This window comes from Protobothrops mucrosquamatus, unplaced genomic scaffold (genome assembly GCF_001527695.2).
Source record: "Protobothrops mucrosquamatus isolate PMUCROS unplaced genomic scaffold, P.Mucros_1.0 scaffold262, whole genome shotgun sequence".
Lineage (NCBI taxonomy): Eukaryota > Metazoa > Chordata > Lepidosauria > Squamata > Viperidae > Protobothrops > Protobothrops mucrosquamatus.
In genome coordinates this window covers 255937-283609 of record NW_015386609.1, presented here as the reverse complement: position 1 = coordinate 283609, position 27673 = coordinate 255937, and the positions used below count along the sequence as shown (strand labels likewise).

Sequence of the window (27673 nt, the reverse complement as noted above, 5' to 3'; positions counted from 1 at the left end):
TATTCTATTCTATTCTATTCTATTCTATTCTATTCTATTCTATTCTATTCTAATTCCATTCCATTAATATGTTAATCTCTAATGAGATTGTTACTTTTCTTTAACCTGAGTCAATAAATATATTGCATGGAGTCATCAATTTTAATGTTTACTACAGTCAATGGTGATAAATATAAAGGGGCCCTCTATACGTTTTAAAAGCAGGGAGAGGTCCTGGGAGCAAAAAGGTTTAAGAAACACTATTTTATGGGAATAACAAGAACATTTCGCTGGGCCTTAGGACTGTGGATTCCCTCTTGATCCTTTTCCTTTTCCCAGGCTAGCAGAAAAGCAGGGACCCGGAGTAAGACTGCTAAGCGTGCACAGCGAGGTTCTTCCAACGTCTTTTCAATGTTTGAGCAGTCACAGATCCAGGAGTTTAAGGAGGTGAGCAAATCCTCGGATCCTCTAGCTGAGGAATTTATAATCAAAACTGGGTCCAGCTTGCATCCGATGCATGCTTCTTGTCAAAATATTTCCTGCATCACATTATTCTGTTCTGCTTTAATGCCATTTCAGCAGCGGCTCTATTGCAATGGTGATTATACTGTACCTATTGTTATCTTTTTTAAAAGGGGAATTTTTCTTGCAGATTGATTGTTCTAGCTAAGGGCAATGATGTCAAGTACCATGTGAATAATCAGATTTTAGCCACATGGTGACCTCACAGAGTGGAGGCAATACTGCTTATCTTGAATGGGAAGATGTTTTGCCCTCTTTCATAGCCAGCAACTGGGATGATCCAAAGCTTGGAAGCTAAAACATATGAAGAACAGCTGGAGGACTTGGGTTTGGCTAGTCTAAAGAAAAGAAGAAATAGGGGTGACATGGTAGCCGTATTCCAGTATTTGAAGGGCTGCCACAAAGAAAAGGGGGTCAAACTATTCTCCAAAGCACCAGAGGGCAGGACAAGAAACAATGGTTGGAAACTGACCAAAGAGAGAAGCAACCTGGAATTAAGGAGAAACTTCCTGACAGTGAGGACAATTAACCAGTGGAACACCTTGCCTCCAGAAATCGTGGGCGTTCCATCACTGGAGGTTTTTAAGAAGAGATTGGTCAGTCATTTGTCTGAGATGGTATAGGTTCTCCTGCTTGAGTGGGGGGCTGGACTAGAAGACCTCCAAGATTCTATTCTATTCTATTCTATTCTATTCTATTCTATTCTATTCTATTCTATTCTATTCTATTCTATTCTATTCTATTCTTTCTCTATTCTTATTCTATTCTATTCTTCTATTGCAAGCAATAAAAGAGAGGGTGTGCAACATCTTGCAGGGATATTTTAAAAAGTACCTTCTAAATCCAGTTTTTGTGCAACAGCTTTATTTTTCAGAGTGGTAGTGATCACTTGCAAATGTTGCCAATACAGGCTAGAAAAAAAAAATATTTGGAAGATACTGCATGCAAGTGTGGCTTCTGTCAAGCATCAAGGATTTCTAAGCTCTTCAAAGAGCACACTCGCAGGATAACAGTCTGAAGAATGTGATTCCTGAGAATACAAGGCAGGAACATATTTGTATGAGTAATTGTACTTGAGAATCTGACCAAGTTTACTTACTCTCCAAGGCATTCAGTTGCATTGACCAGAATCGAGATGGAATTATCAGCAAATCTGATTTGAAGGAGACATACAGTCAACTCGGTGAGTGACTTTACTCTGGTTATCAAACTACAATCTGAGCACATTCATGAATCTTTTCTTTACTAAATTCTGACCTCTTCCGAACCTGAAAGCCAGATCCAATCAGCTAGTATGTTCATCTACTGCTTTATTCACCGACACAACCAGGACATTGTGTAGTGAACCCGAGGAATGGATAGTAATATGTAAAGGGTTACTCTAGTAAGGCCCTAGAACAGTGGAAGATAAATTACACCAGCTAGACCAGGGGTGTCCAACCTTGACAATTTTAAGACTTCTGGATTTCAACTCCCAGAATTCCCCAGCATCTGGGGAGCTTTGCGGGTAGAAATAAACACTTCTCATGTATCCCTTTTCAGATATTGCCCCTTCTTTTGTTCTTCTCATGCTAGAGACAACAGGGACATTTTCTTTGCAAAAAAAAAAAGAGCACGTTTTTCATAGCATTAAGTTCTGCTCTTCTCTGCTCATTCCTTCTTTTACAGAATTAAAGTTACATTTCTCTCTGACCCGAGATGCAAAATTTGCAGTGGTCTTTCAAGTGGAAGTGCCGTGAAGGGGGAAAGACGGAATTTGCTTATCTGTAGCACCAGTTGCAGTTGTATTATTTTTGGAGCTCTAAGTACTCCTCTTCACCTCTGGATGGTGTTACTGTTAATAAGCAGTTCCTCGGTTTCAGGACATGGAATGAACTTTCCCTTTTTCACCATGCACGCAAGGGCTGGTATTCTGTGCCTTAATCTGACATTGGGAGACCCAGTCTTTTATTTCAAGGCATTCTTTCTTTAGAGGAGAGCAGAGAAGAGCAACAAAGATGATGAGGGGACTGGAGGCTAAAACATATAAGGAACGGTTGCTGGAATTGGGTATGTCTAGTTTAACGAAGAGAAGGACGAGGGGGGACATGATAGCAGTGTTCCAATATCTCAGGGGCTGCCACAAAGAAGAAGGAGTCAAGCTATTCTCCAAAGCACCTGAAGGCAGGACAAGAAGCAACGGGTGGAAACTCATCAAGGAGAGAAGCAACCCAGAACTAAGGAGAAACTTCCTGACAGTTAGAACAATTAACCAGTGGAACAACCTGCCTCCAGAAGCGGTGAATGCTCCAACACTGGAAGTTTTTAAGAAGAGACTGGACAGCCACTTGTCCAAAATGTTATAGGGATTTCTGCCTGAGCAGGGGGTTGGACTAGATGACCTCCAAAGTCCCTTCCAACTTTATTATTATTATTATTATTGTTGTTGTTGTTATTATTAAATCTCTAGGACCTAGGAATGGATGTGGTTCCTTAATTCTTGAGTGCAAGACACCGAGATATCTTAAGCATTGCTTCTAAAATTGTATTTTTTTAATGTGCGGGAGAAAAAAAGGTTATTGATAGAAGATAATATTTGTAATTTGTGGTTGAATTGTGGGGCCCTCAACACTCTCTGAGCTTGGCTCTTTTCTTGAAGATATTTCATTTCCAAACTAGGTAACTTCATCAGTGTTAGTGATTGTAAAATTATCGCATGCTGTCTATGAACTGGTTCACTGCTTTGTCCTGGTATTGTCTTGTTCTGAAGGCCACGTTAAGGGAAAATATACCTTCAAATTATGCCCTCTCTGAAAGGGCAGCTATTGGAAGTCTGTTGGTAAGTAGAGGTGTTATCCAAATTCCCCATATCTGATATTCTCCCCACATGTTGAGAGTCTGGATTATTTCCTCATGATCTAGAACAGGGATCTTCAAACATGGCCCTTTTATGACTTGTGGACTTCAACTCCCACAATTCCTCAGCCAGGCTGGGAGTTGAAGTCCACAAGTCATAAAAGGGCCAAGTTTGAAGACCCCTGATCTAGAAGACTTCCAAGGTCTCTGTTGTTCTGTATAAAAATGAAACCAAAGCATTAAGGAATTGTGCCTTGTTCGGTTCAAGCGTTCCACCCTTGCTATACTCTAGTCTGGAAGGCATTTTGGACTCAGAATTGGAGAAAGCAAACAATAGTTGATGTATCTAGCTAGGAAGGTTGACTAGGTTCAGTTTTCTCTCTGCAGGCAAAATGAATGCGAAGGATGAAGAGCTGGAAGAGATGCTGAAGGAAGGGAAAGGACCAATTAACTTCACTGTCTTCTTAACACTCTTTGGGGAGAAACTGAATGGTAAATTAGCATTATCACATCTTGGGATCTGTTCATTAATCACGATGAGGCTCAACACTTACCTAATGTTTCAACACAGCCAAATTTCCACTTAGAATGTTGACATCATCTGTCATTTCTCTCCCAAGACAAGAGGGAACATCTTCCCCATACAAGAATCAGACTTTAGCTGCAATTAAGTGGCAGAGCTCCACCATGATGTATGCCAAAAAGTCCAGGTTTTATCTAACACGTCTCCTGGTGGGGGAAAAAAAAAACCCTTTTGTTATTTTCAAATTCTGGAGGGGTGCTGGCAGTCAGGGATTGCATTTGTATCATATGCTTAATCAGGTTTAATAATGCACTAGCAGATGTATTCACACCATCTAAGTTTGGTTAGATTTAATGGGATATACTTCTGCAAAATAAATGGTGAAACTTGGTTAAGTGCCTCTTTATTTACTAGTGGCAGAACCTGTTGCACGAAAGCCGCCTGTTTCAAATGACTTCAAATTCAGTACCTACCCAGAAAATCAATTCAGTTAACCAAGTTAAGATTCACATTCCTGGGTCTTGCTGAAATGGCAAAAATTTCGGCTTATCTGAAGAATCATTCAAATGAACAATTTTTATCAATATGGAGAAGAGGGATTGTTTATATTCAAAATAAGCATAGAATGGTGGAATATAATTTAGGTTTTTAGATAATTTGTTTTCTTTTTTTATATATTTCACCTACTTATGTAGAATAATATTTTGTGGAGTTAGGGATATTAATAGTAGTTTACTTTTAGTTGAATAGTATCCTGGGATTAGGTTTGGGAAGTCCGGGGGTGGGGGGTGGGGGGTAGGGTTCTTACATTGTGATGTATTTGTGATGTGTTCTTTTTTATGATGAAAATAATAAAAATTTATACTTGGGGAAAAAAAAAGATTCACATTCCTGGGCTTGTGGGGTAGCAAGCAGTGCCCCAAAACCCTGGATGCATTTTCTAGAAACCTCACAGTTGTTGTTGTAATGTGATAGGAGAAATATTAAATCCATGACAGTGAACATACTGTTTTAATTCAATTTAAATAATATGAACTCCAATTTAGCTTTATGATACTAATTATTTAAGAGGTTGCATCTGGCCATGTGTATTCTCTAACCTGGGAAACATTGTGCACATGCCTGATTTAAGCAATAGTGAGAGCCATCCATATCCAATGACAGAGGCTCAGAAAGGCAGTTTTATCTGTTCCTAAGTAAGCTCTATCTTCTGTAGGTACTGATCCAGAGGAATCCATCCTTGCTGCCTTCAAACTCTTTGACCCTAATGGAACTGGCTTAGTGAATAAAGAAGAGTAAGTTCAAGAACTCTCTCTCTCTCTCTCTCTCTCTCTCTGTTTTTAACAATGCTGACACTTTTTAAAAATTGTTTTCCAGGTTTAAACAACTTCTGATAACTCAAGCTGACAAGTTTTCTCTCGAGGAGGTGAGATAATCCTTCCTTCAAAATCCCCTCTTTGGCAGGAACATTTTTCTCATAAGATCACCAAAGCTAGGAAATATCTTTCTGTCCCTAAATTGAAAGAAGCTCAATTGAAGCTAATAGAATTTGGTTCAAAAAGGCCATCCTTGGTTACACGTGAGTGTTCAGACATGACCCATGAAATTTTTCATTTCAAATCCTGAGGTTTAACATAATCAGTTAAAAATCCTACCAGATTTTGGAAGTTTGCTGCTGACTTTTGAAAGCTCTGGCTTGGTGTTCTCAGGAGCTGTTAGAAAGACTGAGGACCCCTGGGTGACCAACGGATTGTCTACCAATGATCAGGGTTTCGATGGGGAGAGGAATCCACAGAGAGCTCACTGCCCGATTGACTGTGATTTCCCATTCTACTCTCTGTGTTTCTTCCTATCTAGGTAGAGCAAATGTTTTCTCTTGCTCCCATGGATGTGGCTGGAAACATTGACTACAAATCGTTGTGTTACATCATCACACATGGAGATGAGAAGGAAGACTGAAGACTTGTGTAGGGCAAGGACTGGAGGCAACTCCCATTCACCCACTCTACTTTGTTAAAGATTACAATAAATAACTTCATGAAAAACAATGAGACCTTGGTTATGACCAGTGGGAGAAAAAGACGAAGAGTAGACAGTAGGATGGAAGTACGTCTTGGGTTTGGGTGGTGGCTAAGGATTATGGATATCGTAATACATACCATCTGGTGGGCACCAGATTGGGGGAAATGACATGGTTGCAGCTTGCTGACTTGCTAATCAAGCTTTGGTCTTGTCAATGCCAGCCTTGGGCATATGCCAACTGAGGGCAAAGCAAAAAATATGGATTATCCACCTTAATGTGGACAGACTCTATGAGTTCTACCCATCCCACTCAGCAGTTGCCATCTGAGGCTGCTGCACCTCTTTGTCTAATGATATGATCAGTCTTACCTTCTGATTTGATTTATCTGGGCACATCCCAAGTGAACACTGCCTTTTTTTTTAGGAGACCATGTTTAACTTGAAAATAACTGCTGTCAGATAGCTTCTGGCTTATTTTTTAGCCTAGCAGGTTAAAATGGGATTTGTTTCAATTTTCAAACTGCCACCACCAATCTGCAAAAAAAGGTTCAATAGCAATAATACTTATATACTACTTCACAGTGCTTTACAGTCCTGTCTAAGCGGTTTATAGAGTCAGCATATTGCCCCCCAACAATCTGGGCCCTCATTGTACTAACCTCGGAAGGATGGAAGGCTGTGTCAATCTTGAGCTGGTGAGAATCGAACTGCTGGCAGCCAGCAGAATTAGCCTGCAATACTGCATTCTAACTACTGCGTCAGCACGGTCCTTCAACAGATTTGGTGTAGGAGGACAATAAACTCATACTCCACCTTTTGGTTCTGAAACTAAAATGGGCATTTGGGGGGAGAAGGAGACAAAACAATGATGATTATAATTATTTAGATTTCTTATTTGGCCAATCACCTAAAACAGGGGTAGGCAACCTTGGCTCTTTCATGACTCATGGACTTGAACTCCCAGAATTCCTGAGCCAGCCATGCTGAGGGGGAAGGGAGAGGTTTCCAAGCTGAGCCATACTGGTTGAGGAATTCTGGGAGTTGAAGTCCACGAGTCATGAGGGGGGCATAGTTCCCCCATGCTAGCTCAGAAATTCTGGGAGTTGAAGTCCACCAGTCATAAAAGGGCCATGTTTGAAGACCCCTGGTTTAAATATTTAAATATTTTTTCCTCACGGTCACGTGATCAAAATCCAGGCATTTGGGCAAGGGTAGGCAACCTTGGCTCTTTTATGACTCGTGGACTTCAACTCCCAGAATTCCTGAGCCAGCCATGCTGAGGGGAAAGGGAGAGGTTTCCAAGCTGAGCCATGCTGGCTCAGGAATTCTGGGAGTTGAAGTCCACGAGTCATAAAAGAGCCAACGTTGCCTACCCCTGGCCTATAACTAGCTTTCTAGTTCCATCCCCTTGAGTTGTCATACTGCATCTGTCCTCTTGAGTGGTGTGTAAAGCAAATGATAAAACAGATATCACAAAATGCAAACTCTCCTCCTTTTGTACTTGCACCAAGGTATAGTTTCCTCTTTGCTCTTGACCACAGTGATGATGGGGCTGGTGTTATTGTGTGCCTCATGCTGCACTGCCTTGTCTTTCAGCTCTCCAAATTAAGTGCGAAGGGAGCTTTTCAAATGCTGTTTCTGGGAAACCGTTATTTTGATTCCCTCTTTCCGGAAGGTTAAATTAGAGGTGAAGATAATAGTGTAAATAAAATTAACACACATGCTATTTGTCATATAAATATAAATAGCCCTGACAAGGAAATCAGAGCAAGCTCAGAACTGAGTGGAGGGGGAATGGGAGCATTTAACTCTTTCCAACTCTGATTCACACCAAAATCACTTGTAATCACATATGTTACAACCTATACTTTAAAAGGGAATGTAAACCATTTGCTTAATTGACTGGAAGACCGCCCTGAATTTAAGACGCCCGACTTAAGAAGAGGAAAGAGGAGAAAAGATTAGAGTTAAAAATTCATCTGCTTCTTTTACCAGATTCTTGATTAATTTAAGACCCCTCAAAGATCAAGCAAAGTTGCAACAGTGTGAGGACTAGTTGCAAGTCTCTTCAGTGCCATTGTAACTTCAGACAGTTGCTAAACAAGTGGTTGTACGCAGAAGTAGAATTGTCTTCAGATAATCAATTGAGGATTCTAGCTGAATCTCTTAATGCTAAGCGTAACCTGAAAAATGGAACCAATTACTTAAAGATGGAGCAGTTATCTTTTGCTGGATGTGTTCAGACAAAGCTTGGCCAGCCATCTCTCAGGGATGCCTTAATTTTGATTTATACCCTGAACAGATGGCTGGAGTTGAGGATGTAAATGGCCCACTCCAACCTATGGTTCTTTGATCTGGAAGATGTGTTTAAAATCGAGGCGAAAGCTTTGAAACCCAGGTGTTTTCAGATATGGCTTTTGCCCATCTTTTCTCCTGGCTTTTTGATTATAACCGATTTATTAAAGAAGTTTGAATCTTGATTTTTGGCTTTTAAAATGAACCCCAAATATATCAGGGGAACTAGATAAAGGCTAACATTAAGTGTATAGATTAAAATCACAATCTATGGGTATTTTTCTTCACAGTTTTCCAAACACTTGCTACCATGTTTGTCTACCTAAGCATTCTGTATTTTGTAGGATTGTTGTTTTTTTGTTGTTGTTGTTGGACATTATAGCAATCTCCCCTCCCTTTAAAGGATAATACACATTTGGGATGATTTGCTACTTCAGGGGATGTCAGAAAACAGTTATTAGATGCTCTCTGATCTCTCTTGTGATGGAGTGAGCTTGGCCTATCATTTCTAAACATCAGAGCATGGTATTTATCACAGAATGAAATAAAACCCATTTCAAGCTGCACTCAGGGCACATTATTTTGGAGACTTCCTGTTAAAAGACATATCAGAAAATGTGAAATGCTATCACTGGTGACAGAATCAGCAATACGTGGCTAATGAAAGCTGGCTCTTTTCTGGTTTAAGTTGACCTTCTGGTGCAACAAACATCTGAAGGAAATGCTAGTCTTGCCTTCTACGCTTAGGCAGAGCTCTCTTTCAAGAGTATGAAGCACAGAATATATAATAAACCCAGGTAAGGCCTGGTAGATACTTTGGAAAGGGTTGGTTAGGCAGAATGTGGTCAAATCCTTCAGTGGAAGCCAGGTGGAAGCCAATGAGCCTGAAGTCCAAGCCAAAATGATCATGAAGACAAGAGCCATGAAGCTAATTTCTCTGACAGTGTAGCTGAGAAAGACTGAAAACAGGACATGACCATACTTGAGGATATCCATTTTATACCACAGGAGGGACAAGTATGGTGTAGAATGGATGCTGATGGATGACATTTTTTAAAGGTTCTGATATGTTGTACAGGACATTCCTTCATTCCTTCTCTTCCCTACCTCTTCCTTCCTTTTCTCCCAGACTTCCTTCCTCCCATCCTTCCTTCTCTTCCCTTCCTTTCCTGCCTCTTCCTTCTTTCCTTTCTTCCTCTTCCTTCCTTCCCTCCCTCCCTCTTTTCTCCTCCCTCCCCTCCCTCCCTCCCTTCTCCATCTTTTAGTTCTCATTTCCTAACTGAATTATCGTAGAACGCACACAAAGGTATCAGGGCCCTAAAATGCAGCTGTTTTTGTAAGGTGTTTTTTTTTTTAACAACTTACAACTGTGGGAATAGGTTTCCTCTAAAACAGTTCCTTCTTAGCTTGTCGTGCCATGTGTTGTTGTTGTTGTTAGTTGCGAAGTCGTGTCCGACCCATCACGACCCCATGGACAACGTTCCTCCAGGCCTTCCTGTCCTCTACCATCTTCTGGAGTCCATTTAAGCTCACGCCTACTGCTTCAGTGACTCCATCCAGCCACCTCATTCTCTGTCATCCCCTTCTTCTATTGCCCTCAATCTTTCCCAGCATTAGGCTCTTCTCCAGTGAGTCCTTCCTTCTCATTAGGTGGCCAAAAGTACTTGAGTTTCAGCTTCAGGATCTGGCCTTCTAAGGAGCAGTCAGGGTTGATCTCCTCTAGGACTGACCGGTTGGATCGCCTTGCAGTCCAGGGGACTCGCAGGAGTCTTCTCCAGCACCAGAGTTCAAAGGCCTCCATTCTTTGGCGCTCGGCCTTTCTTATGGTCCAACTTTCACAGCCATACATTGCAACTGGGAAAACCATGTGCTAAAATATTAATTTCCTTCTTAAATAAGAAGCACACAAGATCCTTAAAACCGCTATTCTAGCCAGCCACCATCCTTATGTCCAGCATGGCTGGAGTGACCCTTGGAATAACTTACTGAAATCTTTACCTTCCAGGCTTTCACCTAAGTATTATTTTTTCCTCAAAAACTTTTTTTATGGAAAGAGCTTCTGAATTCAGTCTGTGTTGGGATTCTAAAGGATTTTAAGAATGTGGACTTTCCTCTAGAAGATTTAAGGCAGGGGTGACCAAACTTGGCAACTTTAAGACCTGCGGACTTCAACTCCCAGAATTCCTCAGCCAGAACCCACGTGCGAATCCAACACGGAACGCCCTAAAATGGCTTTAAGCGCATGCGTCGTTTGGAGCGGGGGGGGGAGCGGGAGAACTGGACACGCCTCCCCCCGCCCCCGAATGCGTCAGAGCCAGCCGTTCTAAAACTCCCTCTTGCGAAGGAGGAGGGCAAAACTAAGGCGACCCGGAAACTCCACTTCCAAGGTATTATCACTCTAACAGGCGGGAGTCTATGGAAGGAGGAAAGGCTGCGCGGCGCCCTTACGTCACTTCCCGTCGGCGTTCCTCAGGCCCCGCCCGGGATCCTCCTTTCGGATTCGGCGCGCTTTTCTCCTTCGCGCTCGGTCCTCCTGCCGGGCTTCTCGCGAGCCATGCGGGGCTCGATCGGCGCGAAGGAGCCGCTGAGTGTTGACTTTGACGGGGGAGACTTTGTTTTCCTCCGGGTCGGCGCTTGAGGCGGACGGGGGGTGGGGGTGGGAGCGTGAATTTGTATGGCAGGTGGGAATCCGGCCGGTGAAGCCCTGGGGTGAGGCGGGGGAAGGTGGGCAAAGGCGCCTCACCGGCGATCGGGAGCCTTGGAGGGAAGAGCTGAGCCCGGCAGGCAGAAGTCTTGGGAATTGGGCTTGGCGGGGTAGGTTTGCATGGTTTCTGCCTGTTCTTGCTGTCATTACTATTAGTATTATTATTGAATTTATTAGTCACCCAACTCCAATGGACTCTTTTGCTCCATTGTACAAAGTGCATCAGGCAAGAGAAGGTAACTGGCATTTTTAAATATTGCATAATATATAAATCAATGTTTCCCCCCCCCCCCCAAAGCATGGCTTCTGCATCACCAGCCTAAAATCCTGAAATTTAAAGGGGCCCTTGAGTCAGCCCCAGCTCAGGGCAGGAGTCGATGTAATCAATTGATAAATGGCTGTCAAAATGAACATCGAGAAGGAACCCAATCAAGGAACTGCCAAACAAGCTAACAGAAAACAGCCCAAACGACCCCCAAGACCAGGGGTCTTCAAACTTGGCCCTTTTATGACTTGTGGACTTCAACTCCCAGAATTCCTCAGCCAGGCACACTGGTCTAGGTCAGGGTCTTCAAACTTGCTCTTTTATGACTTGTGGACTTCAACTCCCAGAATTCCTCAGCCTGGCACGCTGGTCTAGGTCAGGGTCTTCAAACTTGGCCCTTTTATGACTTGTGGACTTCAACTCCCAGAATTCCTCAGCCTGGCACGCTGGTCTAGGTCAGGGTCTTCAAACTTGGCCCTTTTATGACTTGTGGACTTCAACTCCCAGAATTCCTCAGCCTGGCACGCTGGTCTAGGTCAGGGGTCTTCAAACTTGGCCCTTTTATGACTTGTGGACTTCAACTCCCAGAATTCCTCAGCCTGGCACGCTGGTCTAGGTCAGGGTCTTCAAACTTGGCCCTTTTATGACTTGTGGACTTCAACTCCCAGAATTCCTCAGCCTGGCACGCTGGTCTAGGTCAGGATCTTCAAACTTGGCCCTTTTATGACTTGTGGACTTCAACTCCCAGAATTCCTCACTTGGCTGGCTGAGGAATTCTGGGAGTTGAAGTCCACGAGTCATAAAAGGGCCAAGTTTGAAGACCCCTGCCCAAGACCCCACCAACACTGACAGGGCAAGGCACTGGACTATAAACTGAGACCAAATCCCACTGATGATGTTACCTAGTTGGGTAATGAAACATCTGCAAGAAAACAAGCAGGTTCAGAGAGCACCAAGGAGCCTTCAACACCTTTTCCCTCTAACAAAAAGTCGTTTACTGAAAAATTGATCAACAAACAAGTAAATAAATAAGCACGTTCTTAAAGGTTTAATTTCTTGTGAGTTTCAGCTAATTTTTGAGATGCAAGAAGCGGCAACTGATGAAGTAGGCTGCATCTCACACTATCCTTAAAAAAAGCATGCTACTAGTATGTCAGAAAAGTTGCTACCAGATTCCTGATTTCAAATTCTGTAGAGCACTTCCCAAATCACTCATTTAATTTCTTTGTCTCCAGCAGAAATCTTCTACATACCTGCTTAATTCTCCTGCAAGGCTATGTTCTCAGAGCAGGGTGTCCAGTCTGCACAGGGACTCTTGACATCCCCGTCTGCAGTAGCTTCCACCTTTGCCCGCGTGCCCATCTCAACGTACACCAACTGCTCCCAGAATTTTAGGCTTGGGGAGCGAACTTTCAGTCGGCAATATGCTCATATCTATGCTACACGCCTTATCCAGATGAGACCGTTATTGGTGGACAGAGCCCGGCGTAAATGGGGTGAGCTTATCATCATAATGAAGTCTTGTTTTGCAGACACTTTAGGGCAGGGGTAGTCAACCTTGGCTCTTTTATGACTCGTGGACTTCAACTCTCAGAATTCCTGAGCCAGCTAAGCTAGCTCAGGAATTCTGGGAGTTGAAGTCCACGAGTCATAAAAGAGCCAAGGTTGACTACCCCTGCTTTAGGGCTTTGAGGATGTACGTAGTATGGCAGCATTTTTTTATTATCTTGATATGTGATTACTTTTATAATATGCTGGTTTGGAACTTATATTGAAATATGCCCTTAACTTTTCCCCCAAAAAATAATAAAATTTTACGTTGTGAGCCCAGAAACTAGACAGATGTTGGACTTTCAAGTAGGTTGACTAGAAGTAACCCTTCTAATTAATTCCACTTCATAGACTCTTAACATTTTATCACATTTAATCCATTGTCTATTTTTCCTAAAGGGAGTAACATTACGGTGAAAAAGCTATGCGAGTTACAGATCTCGGAGAAGTGCTGTGTGGTGGGAACACTGTTCAAGTGTATGCAGCTTCAGCCTTCCATCTTACGGGAAATTAGCGAAGAGGTATGAGAAAGGGAACTTGCAGGTTTCATTCAAGAAGCTTGGGGGATGTCAAAGGCAGCTGACAGCTTAAAGAGTCCGCAACTGAGTTTCAGACCCTTTCAGGTTTTGCAGTGACTTTGCTGGACTCACAGTCCTAGTGCCTTGTATAATGCTGGAGTTATAAAAAAAAATGGAAAATGGAAAGAAGACATTCCCTGAACAAACTTCCCTTGCATAATAATTGCTCAGGGTTTTGTGAGCAAAAAGATAAATTTCCTGTCTAGAAGGACTTATTGTCTGTAAAACAGACTTATTGTTTTAAAAACTGCTCTCTTGCGCAATCAGGTGAACATTTAGCTTATTTTGGAAGGGCGGTAAGGGCGGTTGATGAGTAATATTAAACTTGTCCCAATAAGACATTCAGACATGACTTGATGGCAAACATGTGTTGGAAATTTACCACCAAAGGTTGGCTGTAAAAGCGATTGGCCAAATGAGTAACATCATTCTAGAATACTTGTTTGTTGGTTTGTTCAATAAAACCTGCTTGCTGTGTTCCTGAGGGCCAACAAACATTAAATGGAAACATCTTAGCAATTATTGTGAATCCATTAATCAGGACAGATTGGGAAATCAGTGCTATTTATTATAAGATTTTGCCTTACAGGCCTTTTTTTCTGTGGTTGATTCATTGCTGTGTTGGCAATGACTGAAAATGTCATAAATCCACAGGGCTCTTGCTGATGATTGCAAAAGTATTATTTCAGCATGTTGAGTCCTCGATGAAAAAAAATGTGGGATGATTCAGCCATTACCAATTGTCAGTTCATGGGACAGTGGAAAAGAATTGTGGGATTGTCAGCAAATGCCAAGTTCTCCCTGTGGGGCAAAAGTCTTCTGCCAGGGCTTTTTGAGTTAAATGCACAGTGGAAACTCAGCAATTTCCTGTTTATTAAATAGGTGCTTCTAGAAATAAGATATTTAAATCTTCCCTTTAATTCTGCAGACTGAAGTTTACTTAGTTATCAATTTATGGTCTGCAGTATTTTTTTTTCTTCTTAAAATGCAGCGGACATAAAATAGTCTAGAATGCTATTTGCTGCAAAACAACCAGTGACAGTGGCTGAGAGGCCTCTGTTCTGCTTACCACGGGGGAGCAATGGAATACGGTGACAAATCTTTAAAAAAATATGTCTTTTAGAAGCTGAGAGAATCAGAACAATAACTACAGCATTGCTAAAACTCGAACTATCAATCTGAAAATCTGTAAAAAAAACAAAACAATCGTAAATGACCATAGAAGAATTCACTGCTTAAGAAGCTTTCCAAAATAAGTCTGGGCAATCCCCAAATGTAAAGCAATGAGAGAAGAGACCGTTGTGGGGTGGTGTTGGTAGAAGAAACTTCCATCAGTTTTGCCCTATGCTAAATTGGTCACGTTCCCCGTGGAGTCTCCGTGTCGCATTCCAGAATGAAAAAATGCACTAAAAGAGTTTCTTGGGCCAAGAAGATTTAAAGTTAAGCAGCTTAAATGGCGACTTAGCTCCTTGCCCAAGTGTCATCAGAGGCTTGGCTTCAAAGCTGGCGGGCATTTGCTTGTTCCTCACAGCAAGATTTTGTTCCTCTTCCCAGCACAATCTACCTCCCCATCCTCCCCGCCTCAAGTACATCCACGAGTCCGACGAACTGATCCTGGAGGATGAGCTGCAGCGGATCAAACTTGAGGGAGAGATACCGATCGACAAGCTGGTGACAGGTAGGGCGATGACCCTGTTTTGAGCGTCTTGTTCTCGACTCCTTTGGAAAGCCTGGCTTTTGTGGAGGGAAACTTTCCATTCAGGTGCTCACCTCTGTCTCTTTCTGGCTGTTCTAGGGACCATCCTCGCCGTCTATGGTTCGGAGAAGGATGACGGCAGGTTCCTGGTGGAAGATCACTGCTTTGCGGATATGCCAACCCAGCTGCCCATGATGGGGCCCAGCACAGACAAGTGAGGCCCCCCCCTATAACCTGGTCCCATGACGACCCCTGCAGTAGCAGTCCGGAGGTCTCTGTCACTCAGGATACAGGCAGTCCTCGACTTAACGACCACAGCTGAGCCCCAAATTTCTCTGGTTAAATTTCTGTGACCTTTGTGAAGTGGGTTTTGTCCCATTTTGTGACTTTTCTTGCCACCGTTGTTAAACAGATCGCTGCAGTTGACCAGTTAGTAACCCGGTTGTTAAGCGAATCTGGCTTCCCCATTGGTTTTGCTTGTCAAAAGGTCACAAAAGAGCACCACACGATCCCAGGACACAGCAACGGTTATAAGTCTGAACCAGTTGCCCAGCATCTGAATTTTGATCTCGTGGATCATGGGGATGCTGCAAAGGCTGTAACTGAAAAGTGGTCATAAGTCACTTTTTTTCAGAGCCGTTGTAACTTTGAACGGTCACTGAGGGAACTGTTGTAAGTCGAGGACTACCTTTACCCTTTCCACCAATTGCGAGCCTAGAACTGGAACGAGGAATTATAGGCTTCCAAGTTTGTTCTCCCAAGTGGCCACATCCAGAGATATGATTCCCCAGAGTTCTCCCCTTAATGGTGGAGCAACTAACAATTACTTAACAGTTTATTTATACCTGTGGAGGCCAAGCACATATTTTCCTTTTTCTAAAAAAACCACAACAATCCCTTAGGACAGGGGTCTTCAAACGTGGCCCTTTTATGACTTGTGGACTTCAACTCCCAGAATTTCTCAGCCAGGCACGCTGGCTGAGGAATTCTCGGAGTTGAAGTCCACAAGTCATAAAAGGGCCAAGTTTGAAGACCCCTGCCTTAGGATCTAAAATTGTGCTTCATCCACTGATGCCAACATGGATCCCTTCACCCTCGCGGCTTACCTGCTCATTTACAGGGATCTGACCAAATGCCATCTTTGTGGCTGAGTGATCCTGGTGATTGGCCCACTTCCCCCCCCCCTGAAGCTTTTTCATTTCCTGAGAAGCTTTTTCATTTTCCTGAAAAGCCCCTCTGTTCTCTGACATCCAGGGCTTGTATCTCACCTTGCAGATTTGTCTTGCTGGTGTCTGGCCTGGGCCTTGGTGGGAAGAGCGGAGACGGTCTCCTGGGCACGCAGCTTCTGGTGGACATGGTGACAGGACAGCTGGGCGCGGAGGGGGAGCAATCCAGCGCGGCCCTCATTTCCCGAGTCATTCTGGCAGGCAACATGCTTAGTCAGAATACCCAGAGCAGAGACAGTATGCACAAGGTGAAGGGGTCAGAAGTATCCTGTGAGCCGTGTTGTTAGCTTATACGTTGCATTTATGTTGTGCCTTTCTTTCACTCTCTGTTCCAAGAGCGATGGATTGGTTTATTAGATTTATTTTTAGCACACCATTGTTTATATAAGTAACTCAAGCTGGTGAACATTCCTAATATTGCTTCCTCCTGTTTTCCCCACAAGAAGAAGCCTGCGAGGTGGATGGGGCTGAGAGAGTGACTGGCCCAAAGTCACCCAGCCAGCTAAGGCGGGACTAGAACTCACGGTCTCCTGGTGATTGCCTCAAAGTCACTCCCCCGGCTTTCATGCTTAAGGCGGGACTAGAACTCACAATCTCCTGGTGATTGCCTCAAAGTCACTCCTCCGGCTTTCATGCTTAAGGCGGGACTAGAACTCACGATCTCCTGGTGATTGCCTCAAAGTCACTCCTCCGGCTTTCATGCTTAAGGTGGGACTAGAACTCACGATCTCCTGGTGATTGCCTCAAAGTCACTCCTCCGGCTTTCATGCTTAAGGCGGGACTAGAACTCATGATCTCCTGGTGATTGCCTCAAAGTCACTCCCCTGGCTTTCATGCTTAAGGCGGGACTAGAACTCACGATCTCCTGGTTCTAGCCTGGCTGCCTTCACCACTAGGCCCAACTAGCTAAGATCTCTAGTTCTGTTCCTTCGGGTGGAAGATCACCAGCAAATTCATTGGTGATCTTAATACATTTAGGGTTGAGCAAGACAAAATACATTGGCACACCTCCTGAGGTGGGATCTCCCAGTTGTGTAGAGTTACGATCCTTTTATGCTTGCAGGATAATTCTAAACAATAGTCACCCAGCCCTTCTGAAAACGTGCCAAGAAAAGTATTATGGAATCTTAAGGCAAATTGGTGGCCTTTGTTTTTTGAGCCAAGATTCCAACCTAATCATAAACAAAAAGTCCAATGGGATTTTTATGCTTCTACCAGTTCAAAAACATTTTGGCTTAGCTCCTACTTTGAGTCGGAAAGCTTTGAGCTTCTCCGCCAACGCATTCCAGTCTGTGCTATCAGTTTCTTCGTATATGCTTCATTCCATCTTATGGATTTTGGTGTAAACCTACGTCTCGAATGTCTTGTTCTTAAAAAGAGATTTAACAACGGGGATATTTCTGCCTTACGGAGGGAGGCAGGAAGAATGGGGGGAGGAAGAGTCCTTAACGATCATTCCTCACTTTCTCTTGTATTCATTCAGCATTTCTTTCATTCCCTCTTAATTCACACCTCGCTCTTTTTTTGTACACTGTCGGGGCAGGCAAAATACCTCACCAAGAAGACTCAGGCAGCCAGTGTTGAAGCTGTAAAAATGCTGGATGAAATTCTGCTGCAGCTCTGTGTAAGTCTTGTTTTGGAGAACGGGTGAAGAAGCTGTTCTGTTTTTTTCCCTCCGTCCATGGCGAGACGTGTTCTCTGGACCTAAGGAGGGCTTGCCCCGCTCTCCCCTTACAGATGTCTGTGCCCGTGGATGTGATGCCGGGCGAGTTTGACCCAACCAACTACACCTTGCCTCAGCAGCCCCTGCATCGCTGCATGTTTCCTCTCTCAAATGCGTACACCACCCTGCAGCTAGTCACCAACCCATACCAGGCAAACATCGATGGAGTCAGGTAAAAAACCGGCTTCTTTGTTCTGTATAGCAGGGGTCCCCAACCCCCCGGCCGTGGACCGGTAGCGGGCCGCAGCATGCCAGCAACCGGTCCGCACAAACAAAGAAAGCCCCATCCACGGGATGCAGGCAGCACACAAAACCACGCCCCCTCCGGTCTGCGGAAAAACCTCTCACCATGTAACCGGTCCCTGGTGCCCAAAAGGTTGGGGTGTCATGTGTCTGAGTAACGAAACACTTAAAAGGACTTTCAGGCATTTTTTTTCTCCTAAAAGCATTTATTAAGATTACAATACGTCAGCACAGCATGGAGGAATGCTTAGATCTGCTTCTCTTCCGTTATGCCTAATATTCCAAACATTTTCCACTCCCTTATTTTAGGGTCATGGTTCACATCTTCCAATCAACTTAGAAGATGTGATTTACTTCCGGTTTCTTTCTTCCCCGGCTTGCCGGCTGTCGCTTCTCCCCCGGGGAAGCTGCTACTGCTAGGAGGAAGCTGGTGTCAGACAATTCCTTCTCCTTCATTTCCTGGTTGTTCCCCAAATCTTTACCAGTACCTCTCAAACTTTGAGGCACTGGATGGGGTTTGGGACCCCATGTTGTTTTAGAATGAGATGAGATCTAAGCATACCTCCATGCTGTGCTGACGTATTGTAATCTTAATAAATGCTTTTAGGAGAAAAAATGCCTGAAAGTCCTTTTAAGTGTTTCGTTACTCAGACACATGACATTATGTTTCCTGGTTGCTGGTTTAACTATATAAATACCAGACAGTTCTGCACATTGTCAAAGCAAGAATATACAGTATTTGCAGCGTTGACATGGGGACCTCTGCTGTATAGGATAGGTTGTTCTCAACCTACAATCACAACTGGGGCCAGACTTTCCATTGCTAAGCAGGGCAGTTGTGAAGTGACTTTTGCCCGGTTTTATAATCTTTTCTGCCACAGTTGTGAAGTGAATCCCTGCATTTGTTAGGTGAATCATGCTGTCATTAAACGAATCCAGCTTCCCCCATTGGCTTGGCTTGTCCGAAGTCAACCATGTTTTTCAGCCCTGTTGTTGACTTTCAGCAGCCACTGAATGGTTGGGCATTTTTTTTCCTCTTTTTTTCTGTTTAGATTTCTGGGAACTTCAGGCCAAAACGTAAGTGATATTTTCAAGTACAGCAGCATGTCTGATTATCTGGAAATTCTGGAGTGGACCTTAAGGATTGGGCATGTCAGCCCCACAGCTCCCGACACTCTGGGTAATATAACTAAGAGATGCATTTGCTGGGTTTTGTCTGCCTTGTTTTAAGCTTTGCAGATCATTGGATGGGCTAAACCACGGGTGGGGAACCTTAGCTCTTTCATGACTTGTGGACCCTCAGCATGGCCGGCTCAGGAATTCTGGGAGTTGAAGTCCACAAGTCATAAAAGAGCCAAGGTTCCCCACCCTTGGGCTAAACCAATTCTCAGGTTGTTTGACCTGGGATGTATTATGGGGGGATTAAAGTCTGGTTGCTAGCAAGCCCTCTCAAATGTGCAACTCGTGTATTTTGGATAAAGGAAGAGGGGACAGTTGCCTGTAGTGGAAGATCGGTGTCTGCTTCCTCCTCTTTGTGTTAATTTCTGTCATATATCTGAAATATATGACTGTGATTAAATATGTGATTGCTCTATCATAACAGTGCCCATGGTATCTAAAGCCAGTGAGAATGCAATGCAAATGTTATCATTTAGCATACAATTCTGGGATTGCAAATGGAGAATGCAGTGCCTACGCTTTCAACCTTATCTCCTAGTAGAGCACTGGCTGTAGGTAGAGCATTCTCTGCCCAGGATAAAGCACATGCGCATGGAACTGGAGCAGGTGTTAGATCGTTGCCCAGAACTGAAGCAGGTGTATTCCAACAGAACTTGTTCCGCTGTGGGAGAGAGCAAGGAAAAGGAAGGCTGGTGGTGGGCTTTGACAAGAAAATAAGGCTAGATCCCTCGGGTGGATGTGGAAGGGATGAAGGCACGGGGAAGATGAAGATGAGGCCCAGTGGGTTGGGCACATATGCTGCATTTGGATTCAACACGATGGGAGGTAGGTGCCAGAGAAACCACTGGGCAAAAACACCACGGAGAGAAGGAGGAGCAGTAGAGCAGTGGTTCTCAACCTGTGGGTCGGGACCCCATTTGGGGTCGATCGACCATTTCATGGGGGTCACCAAGCAAGGCTGTCCACCATTTTTTTTTGTCTGCCATTTTTTTCCCCTTTTCTGGCGGGTGCCTTACCTCCCCCCTTGGGCTGGGCCAGCTGGTGGTCGGCCTGCTCCGTCTCTGCCGCTTGCCAGCTACGCCTTGGCCGGCGCAGGGGGCAGAACCACGCATGCGCGGTGCTCCCGGGCAGGGAAAGTCCTCGACTTACGACCGGTTGGGTAGTCCTTGACTTACGACCGGTTTAGTCCTCGACTTACAACCGGTTTAGTCCTCGACTTATGACTGGTTGGGGTCGCGGCATTAAAAAGGTTGAGAACCACTGCAGTAGAGTGAGGTACACCAGCTGTACCCTACTTTTCCTTTCAAATTCTCATGGATTTTGGCCCACACCCAAATCAGCCTAGATCTGCATTTGTATGGGTGAGGTCACAGCCTGCTTGGGACTACCGAACGTCTGAGGCACAGTGTGTTGTTTCCATGCTAGGAGCAAAATGCATGTTTTGCCTTAAGGCTGCTGCTGGTGGACCATTTATTTAAAGGACCTGGTCTGCCTCTCTCTTTCAGGCTGCTACCCATTTTACAAAACGGACCCCTTCATCTTCAGCGACTGCCCTCATATCTATTTCTGCGGAAACGCGCCCGCCTTCAAATCCAAAGAAGTCAAAGGTAAGCCAGTATTGGCAGCTGCATCGTTTACAAGACAGGCTTGGCTTGGCTTCTTCCGGGCTGAGGCTTGGGTGGTTTCATTACTAAAGGCATAATCAATAAATTGGGAGCCGGTGTCCGGCGAAAGACAAAGTTCCACCGCTAAATAGAAAAGAATAAAAACAGGATGGAAGCCCAGGATACATCTCTTGAGTCTCGTTGTCCCAGCAAACAACTTTGATTCTCACTTGGTGCTAAGACATTATTTAACTATAACTGAATAATCCTTAATCCTCTCTGGTAAGAGCAAGGCTTCAATTTGGGGCCTTCTCCAGACAAAGCACACTCACTGCCACGGTGGTAGGGCCAAAAATGGCCAAGGTGAGCACAGTTTGCTACCACAGGCGACTCTAGCATCTCTCGTGGTGTCTCTGGAAGTCAGTGGTGAGAGACAGGCAAAGGTTGTTAATACAAGAGCAACAAAGATGATTAGGGGACTGGAGGCTAAAGCATATAAGGAACGGTTGCTGGAATCGGGTATGTCTAGTTTAACGAAGAGAAGGATGAGGGGGGACATGATAGCAGTATTCCAATATCTCAGGGGCTGCCCCAAAGAAGAGGGAGTCAAGCTATTCTCCAAAGCGCCTGAAGGCAGGACAAGAAGCAAGGGATGGAAACTAACCAAAGAGAGAAGCAACCTAGAACTAAGGAGAAACTTCCTGACAGTGAGAACAATTAACCAGTGGAACAACCTGCCTCCAGAAGCAGTGAATGCTCCAACACTGGAAGTTTTTAAGAAGAGACTGGACAGCCATTTGTCTGAAATGGTATAGGGTTTCCTGCCCGAGCAGGGGGTTGGACTAGATGACCTCCGAGGTCCCTTCCAACTTTTATTATTATTATTATTATTATTATTATTATTATTATTATTATTATTATTACAACCCCTGATAGATATTGGGAAAGCTTTCTTAAAAAATCAACAGCCATCATGAACGTTTTTCCCAACTTGGGAAGAGGGGGACCAGAGGAAAATTGTGACCTTTTCCTCATCCTTCCTCATGCCTGTCCTCCCCAAATTCTGATAGTTGCCTTCATTTTTCTTCCTTCCTCTTTTTCAGGAGAAGATGGCCAGAAGGTCTTGCTGGTGACCCTTCCTGATTTCAGCACAACACACACAGCTTGCTTGATCAATTTGTGTGACCTCACTTGTCAGCCAGTTACTTTCTCCGCCTTTGGTGATGACGACGAAGAAGAAGAGACAGTGATGGAGACGGGTGACTGAGAGACATGGGTTTAGTTGTTCTCCTTCCTAGAACTTGGGAGTCATCCCTGTTCCTGCTTTTTACTGTAGAGTTTGACTTTTGGCTCAAATAGATAGGAATACAATAAAATATTCCAGTTCTTCTGCATGTGTTTGATCTTCATGACCAAGAACAAGGGGAGTTTCTTACATAATTCATTTTATTCAATTAATACAACTGTTGGAAAACCGAAAAGGCTCAAGATGATCCTGGACTATTTCCTGGGCAGTGGCGGCTTCAAAGTCATCCATGAACTTAGCAAATCTCAATCTTTCTTCTTGACCGTTGCAGTCAAGGCAACAGCTTTCCTCGATGTTAGGACCACAAAAAAGGGATGCTGACTTTGTGACTGGGAGAAGATTAGGCTGTAGCATCTCCTCACTTGGAAAAAGACCCAGAATCCTGTGGGAATTCTCAAACCAGATCACGTGAGCAAAACTGAAAGACAGCCATTTAATGCCTTGGAAACTTAACCTGGTTGGCATTTTGATAAGTCAAAAATAAACCACCACCACCACCCCTTATAAATGTTGGCTCCAGTTCTAGTTACGGTTTTCATTCTACGCTTTAAGAATTCTTCCACTTCTTAAGTAGAATTGGGAAGAAGTCTGAATTTTTCATATAGTGCATCCCTTCCGCAAAGGTATTAAAACTGCGGATAAGCAGTCATGGGGACACTTCGATAAAACTGTGGAGTTGTGCCCCAAGTGTGTCTGTCAGCGCTTGGTGGGCTTTATTGTTTCAGTGAATTTACACGGGGAATCAATAGCTGTGGGCCTCTGGATATAGGCCTAGTCTGCTTCTCCCCCCCCCCCCATTGCAAGAATCTTACACTGTAGTGTAAAGAACATAAGAATAAAGTAGAATGGAGTTTAAAAAAAAAAAGATTAACATATTAGAACGTTAAAGATTCAGCCAGATTATGTTCTTAGCTTGTTCCCTATTCTATAGTCAGTCTGACATGTGCAATTTGCTCACCTCAATTTCCCATTCAGCAGAGGTTTAGTGTGCCAACCCTAAAAAGAAAGCTGAGCCTTTATATCCAAAGAAGAAAGAGAAAAGTTGTTTGTATGTGTGTATGTGTTGGGAAAAATAAATGATGCAAATGTGACGGCGCTTGGAGCCTGTTTAAAGCAAGGGGGTTCCTGGCGGGTCCTAAAACCAGGAGAACATGCCTCCACCTACTACAGTGAACGGATACAACTACCTGCTCCAGAAGAGGCGGAGTAGGCTTTAGGAATGTCTTTAGAGCGTTCCTGGCCTGCAGTCCTCACAAGCTGACAGACTGGTACTAGTCGCCAAAGTTCACTGTGTACGTCTCTGCTGTGGTCATTGGAAAGGCAGTGCCAGTCATCTCCACCTCGGTTACTTCTTCCGTTACTGTCTCCCATTCCGTCACCGTCTCGGTGTAGACATCGGCATCCCAAGAAGTGGCCGACTCGGCTATGGGAGGCTCTTGACTCCACGGTGGGAGCGTGGTGCTGCTGAACCAGAAGGGAAACGCAGAACTGGGAGGAACGGTGGTGGGAAGGTTTGTGCTGGCTTTCCGCAGCCGTTCGAGCATCCTCTGGCGCAGGCGAGCTCTTTGGCGCATCCTCATCCTCCAGCGCATGCGCTCCCTAGGGGTCATGGGTCGTCCCGGCATGGGCCTCCCAAGAGGGTGGTTGCCATTCATGGCCATGATCTCTCGGATGCGTTTCCAGTTGGACCGTGACAAGATGAAGTTGCACTGGGTGGCTCCGATGTCATAAAAGACGCTGCAGGTTTTGACATTTGGATTGTAGCCCTCAGCCTTGGCTGTGACGCGGTATTCGCCAGGATTCAGGATGCGCCAGTAATCTCCTCCACTTGCTGGAACACAAGAGAGCAATATCTGATGAGTGCTGGTGGCGCAGTGATTAGAATGCAGTATTGCAGGCTAATTCTGCTGACTGCCGACTGCCGGCAGTTCGAGTGTCAACAGCTCAAGGTTGACTCAGTCTACCATCCTCCTGAAGTCGGTAAAATGAGGACCCGGAGTGTTGGGGGCAATATGCTGACTCTATAAACCGCTTAGAGAGGGCTGTTAAGCACTGTGAAGTAGTATATAAGTCTAAATGCTATTGCTATGATGTTGAAACTGATTGCAGATAAGGAAATGTGTTCCAATATTTGAGGGGCTGCCACAAAGAAGAGGGGGGTCAACCTATTTCCCAAAGCCCCAGAAGACAAGAAACAATGGATTAAAACTAAAGAAGGAGAGAAGCAACCTAGAACTAAAGAGAGATTTCCTAAAGGTGAGAACAATTAACCAGTGGGACGCTTTGCCTTCAGAAATTGTGGGTGCTCCATCACTGGAGGTTTTCAAGAAGAGACTGGACAGTTGCTTATCTGGAATGGTATAGGGTCTCCTGCTTGAGCAGGGGGTTGGACTAGAAGACCACCAAGGTCCCTTCCAACTCTGTGCGTGTGAAAAAAGGCACATGCTTTGCAAGCAAAAAGATCAAGGAGATGCGTGCGCTAAGAAGGCTCAACATAAGGACCTGTATATTTGCCTTCACTATTCTCGACCTACCTGTATGCACATCATGTTTGATCCCCATCACAGAAATGGACACATTTGCGATGGGATCTCCTTGTTGATCTGTCACTGTGCCCTTAATACCGCGATGTACCTGTAAGACAAAGTCATTAGGGGTAGGAGAATCATATTTTTATTTTAAATTGTGTAGATGCTGCTTTTCCCGTGGTCATCCACCTCAGGCCTCAGAACACACTCTGAAAAGTCCATTAAGCTATTTAAAAAAGATGGATACCTGCTAAGAACTCTGATGGCTCATAGGATACTTGGCACGAATTCCAAGTTAGCACACTAGACATATTTTGCGTTGTACATAACAGGAAAAAATACTTGTTCTTAGTAATCACCATCCACCAAAATGTTTGAGGGTGCTCAGAGCAAGGTCCTTAAAGGAACTAACCCTGTGAACACAGTATCCAGCCATCCAATATTTTTACTATCCTTGAGTAGCAGAGACAACAGAAGAAGTAAGTGAGCTTTCAATACTCCAGCTAAGTACAAAAATACAATAGTTCAGCAGGTAAGGCATTGATCTTGAGCTATAGATACTTAGATTTAAATCCCTGTCCAGACACACAGTTTATTGAGTGACTTGGGGCCAGTCACTTAGCTCAAGATGAGTCGTTGGCTTATTGGTGGGAGAATAAGTAGAGACACCGCTCTAGGCACCACCTTGAAGTTATAAATGTAATTTTAAAATGTGCATTAATAATTTCCCTCTTTTCCATTAAAATTACTACTTGGAGACAACAAATGGAAAGCACAAACGTTTTCCATCTACTCTATAGGTCAGTGATGGCGAACCTTTTAGAGACCGAGTGCCCAAATTGCAACCCAAAACCCACTTATGTATTGTTGGGTGCCAGGTGGGCGTGGCCCATTGGGTGGGCGTACCCATTGGGTGGGTGTGGCTTTGATGGTAACGGCAGACTGGGTGGGACTAAAAAGTTCAATCAATTCCAACTTTGCGAGATCTTTTTTTTTCCCTCATGAAGTTGAAATTGATTGATTGAACTTTTTTTTTTTTGCACACGGCAGCAGAGGCCTAAACCGAAAAGGTTTTATAAAACCCAGCTGAAGGCCTAGGATTGGGGTGACAGTGCACGTGCCCACAGAGAGGGCTCTGCGTGCCACCTGTGGCACGCGTGCCATAGGTTCGCTACCACGGCTATAGGTCATCCAGTAATGGTGCAGATGGACACGTTGCCTTCCTCATGCATGACTTGGTGAAGCACACTCACATGCAAGTAGAAGCAAAGGTGTATTATTGGCTTAATCCTTACTGACTGAAGAGGGTATCAGGTGCACCCAATGTACATTGAGATATTCTAAACACTAGGTGCTATTTTGCTGTATCCGCCCAGCTCAGCTGAAAAGATTTGTTCACTGCCACTCTCTGGGCCAACTCTGTACCTCACCTGTTCCATAAAAGTCAGCATGGATTCCTTGTTGTTCTCCCACTCCTGTGGTAGTTCACTTTCATGGGGAAATTTGTCACACCCCGGGTAGATGGAGAGCTCCAGACAGTTGGAGTGTAGGTAGCTGAAATCATTCAGGGCTGAAAGAGTTAGCAGGAAAAGAACATCACCCTCCACTCTCCACTTAACGACTTAATTCCCTTGACAAACACATTTCCACAAGTTGTACAAAAACTCTGCAAAGTCAGAGGATGAAGGAAATTTAGAAAACTGACTGATGCTCAAATCCTTAAAGGATGAATTTCATGAGAAAGCTTCAAGAGAGAACCGCTTAAAAAGTAAATATCTTCCATTTAGCCTCATTTCCTACTGGAGGTCACACCAACCCACAAATCCATCTAAACCTAGTGTCACCTCTTACACACACACACACGTATAAGATTACAGTTTTGAAATCCAGATTTTCTTAACATAATTTAGAAAATAATAGTGTTAATATTGTTAGATAATTGCAAGTTAAAAATGTTTCCAGAATTCTGCAAAATCACCATCTACCTCTGCCCAAAACAGGTTCTGGGGTAACGCTCAACAAATGAAATAAACTTCTACATAAGATAGACAGACAGACAGACAGGCAGGCAGGCAGGCAGGCAGGCAGGCAGGCAGGCAGGCAGGCAGGCAGGCAGGCAGGCAGGCAGGCAGGCAGGCAGGCAGGCAGGCAGGCAACCTTGATTGTCATTTTTTTACTGTGGGCACATTGGCACATATTAAAAATGAAATTTTGTTGCTTGCTCTCAAAAGGGTACACATAAATAATACACATTTAAACATGCTATATACAACATATGTATAAACCTACACCCTTACATATAAATATTAATCATAATACAAGATAGGTCAAGCTAGGCTACCAGCTTGATGGTATCTGTGCCACAATGTAGCATCCCCCCTAACAATAAGAACATTAAGAGTCAGTGGTCACATTTTAGCCAGTATACCATAAGCACTGCCAACACTGTACTTTTTCTTAAGACCGTTTGCACTATTCCATGCAGATTAGGGACTAGGGATTAGTTTAGAGACTACCATGAAAGCCAACATCCTACCACTTAGGATGCATGCACACTAACTCACACTTTACTTTACTTTACTTTATTTTTTATTTATATCCCGCCCTTCTCCCAACGGGACTCAGGGCGGCTCACAACATATTTAAAAACAGAAACATATTTACAATCCCCACCGAATAAAACCAATTAAAACCAAATATTTTAGAGTTGTGCTGTTTAAAATTTTCTAAAAAAGTGAACCCAATTTAAAATCCTCCCTAGGCCAGGCCTTCTTGCTGGAAAAGCCATGTCTTGAGGGCGCGGCGGAAAGCAAGGAGATCCGGAATCATCCGGATCTCAGGGGGTAGTTCGTTCCAGAGGGCGGGGGCACCCACAGAGAAGGCCCTCCCCCTGG

At 44.1% G+C, this 27673-nt stretch overlaps 3 protein-coding genes across 3 annotated transcripts in view; 2 read left to right on the top strand and 1 right to left on the bottom strand.

The window, feature by feature from the left end:
* MYL7 (myosin light chain 7) overlaps nucleotides 1–5818 on the top strand; it is an 8707-nt gene extending 2889 nt beyond the window's left edge. The window contains exons 3-8 of the mRNA XM_029283885.1: nucleotides 319–426; nucleotides 1609–1684; nucleotides 3724–3828; nucleotides 5076–5154; nucleotides 5237–5285; nucleotides 5717–5818. Of these exons, the coding sequence (XP_029139718.1) occupies nucleotides 319–426; nucleotides 1609–1684; nucleotides 3724–3828; nucleotides 5076–5154; nucleotides 5237–5285; nucleotides 5717–5818 (519 nt within the window). The remainder of the gene's footprint in view (nucleotides 1–318; nucleotides 427–1608; nucleotides 1685–3723; nucleotides 3829–5075; nucleotides 5155–5236; nucleotides 5286–5716) is intronic.
* Nucleotides 5819–12393: 6575 nt separating this feature from the next.
* Nucleotides 12394–23101, top strand: POLD2 (DNA polymerase delta 2, accessory subunit). Its single transcript, XM_015814558.1, has 10 exons — nucleotides 12394–12641; nucleotides 13096–13217; nucleotides 14829–14952; nucleotides 15070–15184; nucleotides 16246–16444; nucleotides 17740–17820; nucleotides 17934–18091; nucleotides 19215–19342; nucleotides 20847–20948; nucleotides 22049–23101. Exons 1-10 carry the CDS (start codon nucleotides 12422–12424, stop codon nucleotides 22210–22212), a joined length of 1413 nt encoding a protein of 470 aa, XP_015670044.1. The 5' UTR covers nucleotides 12394–12421; the 3' UTR covers nucleotides 22213–23101.
* Nucleotides 23102–23110: 9 nt separating this feature from the next.
* AEBP1 (AE binding protein 1) overlaps nucleotides 23111–27673 on the bottom strand; it is a 37966-nt gene continuing 33403 nt past the window's right edge. Inside the window, exons 19-21 of the mRNA XM_029283884.1 lie at nucleotides 26210–26349; nucleotides 24786–24885; nucleotides 23111–24082 (exon numbers count right to left, since the gene is read on the bottom strand). Coding sequence (XP_029139717.1) covers nucleotides 23523–24082; nucleotides 24786–24885; nucleotides 26210–26349 — 800 coding nt within the window. The 3' untranslated portion in view covers nucleotides 23111–23522. The remainder of the gene's footprint in view (nucleotides 24083–24785; nucleotides 24886–26209; nucleotides 26350–27673) is intronic.